The sequence below is a fragment of the Hipposideros armiger genome, unplaced genomic scaffold, assembly GCF_001890085.2.
Source record: "Hipposideros armiger isolate ML-2016 unplaced genomic scaffold, ASM189008v1 scaffold_904, whole genome shotgun sequence".
Lineage (NCBI taxonomy): Eukaryota > Metazoa > Chordata > Mammalia > Chiroptera > Hipposideridae > Hipposideros > Hipposideros armiger.
In genome coordinates this window covers 302901-305601 of record NW_017732254.1, presented here as the reverse complement: position 1 = coordinate 305601, position 2701 = coordinate 302901, and the positions used below count along the sequence as shown (strand labels likewise).

The 2701-nt window shown below is 39.9% G+C and overlaps 1 protein-coding gene across 1 annotated transcript; it reads left to right on the top strand.

Annotated features, from left to right (window-relative positions):
- Nucleotides 1-264: 264 nt before the first annotated feature.
- KCNJ8 (potassium inwardly rectifying channel subfamily J member 8) lies at nt 265-1386 on the top strand. Its single transcript, XM_019630368.1, has one exon. The coding sequence runs from the start codon at nt 280-282 to the stop codon at nt 1210-1212; it is 933 nt and encodes a 310-aa protein (XP_019485913.1). The 5' UTR covers nt 265-279; the 3' UTR covers nt 1213-1386.
- Nucleotides 1387-2701: the final 1315 nt, after the last annotated feature.

The following is a 2701-nucleotide window of genomic DNA, read 5'->3' as shown; positions in this document are numbered from 1 at the left end:
ACTTTTCATTNCTTTCACACAATCAGGCCCATCATTTCATGACCTAGAAAACATTAATATTATTGTATTCCAGAAGTCTGGAGGTAGATGCATGTAGAAGAGAGAGAATTAGGCATGTGACAAGTTAAATTGGCTAGTCTTTCCAAAGGCATGTAATAGACTTTAGAGAAAGAAAATTACAAATTCAGTTTGGACATTTTATCATAGAAAAATAATGTTTTTGGCATTGAAAAAGTCATTGAACTTGGCATGCTATTTCATTATTCACAATTTGACCTGATGGTATTGTTTTCTGATATTATTCCTTACAGGTCTTTCACCTCTGCTTTTCTCTTCTCCATTGAGGTTCAAGTGACAATTGGATTTGGAGGGAGAATGATGACAGAGGAATGCCCTCTGGCCATCACAGTTTTAATTCTCCAGAACATTGTGGGTTTGATCATCAATGCAGTCATGTTGGGCTGCATTTTCATGAAAACAGCTCAGGCTCACAGAAGGGCAGAGACTTTGATTTTCAGCCGCCATGCGGTGATTGCCGTCCGAAATGGCAAGCTGTGCTTCATGTTCCGAGTAGGGGACCTGAGGAAAAGCATGATCATCAGTGCCTCAGTGCGCATCCAGGTGGTCAAGAAAACAACTACACCCGAAGGGGAGGTGGTGCCTATTCACCAGCTGGACATTCCTGTTGATAACCCAATTGAGAGTAACAACATTTTCCTGGTGGCCCCTTTGATCATCTGCCATGTGATTGACAAGCGCAGCCCCTTGTATGATATCTCAGCACCTGACCTCGCCAACCAGGACCTGGAGGTCATAGTGATTCTGGAAGGAGTAGTCGAAACTACTGGCATTACCACACAAGCAAGAACATCCTACATCGCCGAGGAGATCCAATGGGGCCATCGTTTTGTGTCCATTGTAACTGAGGAGGAAGGAGTGTATTCTGTAGATTACTCCAAGTTTGGAAACACTGTTAAAGTGGCTGCTCCGAGGTGCAGTGCCCGAGAGCTGGACGAGAAGCCTTCTATCCTTATTCAGACCCTCCAGAAGAGTGAACTGTCCCATCAAAATTCCCTGAGGAAGCGCAATTCCATGAGAAGAAATAATTCCATGCGGAGGAACAACTCTATCCGAAGGAACAATTCATCCCTCATTGTGCCAAAGGTGCAATTTATGACTCCAGAAGGAAGTCAAAATACGTCAGAGTCGTGACAGCAAGACAGCCCAAGGAAGTCTTCTGTTAAGGGTTGATGCTTTATGCGAGGCGCATTTGGGCTGTACCAGAGCTGGAACATAAGCATTTGTCCCTTCTACACCTTAATGTACTAAATCATATTCATATTCAAACAACAGCACTTTCTGTATCAATAAAACAGTAACACACAAGCTGGAGGATTCATGGCTCGCAATTTTTCATACATGCAATATTTGCAGGGATATGTTCAAGTTATGTTCAGGAAATAGTATGCTCTCATTTCTCTCACAAGAGTTACATTAAGAGTAATAGACCTTGAATACAAAAGTTGGCCAAGGAATGATTCTGTTTGAAATCCTTAGTGGATGAAACCACAGATCCCTCTGTTTCTACTGTTCACTCTGGAAATACAAATCATATGCGGGTGGGGATAGGGGAGAACCAACATTGTGTTGTTCACATCTTTCCTATATCAGCCAGTATGTTGCCTTTTCCTTTTCCATGATACTGCACCTGGTAAAAAGCCTGAGGCAAAATATGCTTCATGCTGTCTGCTTCTAAGTGGATTCTGGTCATTCATTTGCTCTTTCACAATGACTTCCAGAGGTTCCCTGGTCCTCCTCATGGCAGCCTGTCGGCAGAACTGGGCAAAGAGCTTCGGAGAAAAGCTAAGGATATTCCTGTCTCATTTTAGAGCTGGATTCTGAATATCAATGACATCCATTTCCTTCAACTTCTCACTTCTTAAAAGCCCCCACAGGCAAAATACTGAGTCGAATATTTTATTAAAATATTTCCTTTGTATTCACTGTGGTTTTGTGATTCCTCTTTCACAAAATTATCCCTTGTTAAATTGCAACAACAACAACAAAAAACAGTTTTAGAGGCATGTGAAACAGATATCATACAGTGATAACACCTCAGAGATCTTTCTCTTGGGTCCCTCTCTGAGATTTGTTGCTCCAAGAGAACTACATTGTTTCATTTTTATTTCATTTCATTCCAAATTTTAAAATATTCTCTTGGCTTTCCTAACTGAGACTGATGTGTCATGGAAATCCTGTAACCTTTTTTTCCTTTGACTTTCCCATTGCCCATCTTAAAGCTGCATTTCCTTCCCAGGGATATCTGAAGTCAGGTCTGGCATATATAGATTTAGCCTCATCTCAATGGCTAAAGTGTGATTTTCTATCAAAGTTGGATTTAATCATTCTTAGCTCCTGTGTCTTCAAGGGAANCACCTGGTGCAGAAAAACTAGTTAAAGGAAAAAGCTATAAAGGGTTAGTTTAAAAAAAAATGTGGGGAAGGGGATGGAAAGAGAAAAGAAAAAGAAAATTTATAATCTTTATAGTACACTTTCATACTGTTTTTTTCTAAATGGCTATTTGTAGGCATTCTATTGTCAAAAGTTTTCTTATTAACATCTTAAAATTTGACCTTTATTATGTATATTATTAGTGCCCCTTATTTTGAATTAATCAACATAAATTATTGACTAATAAAAG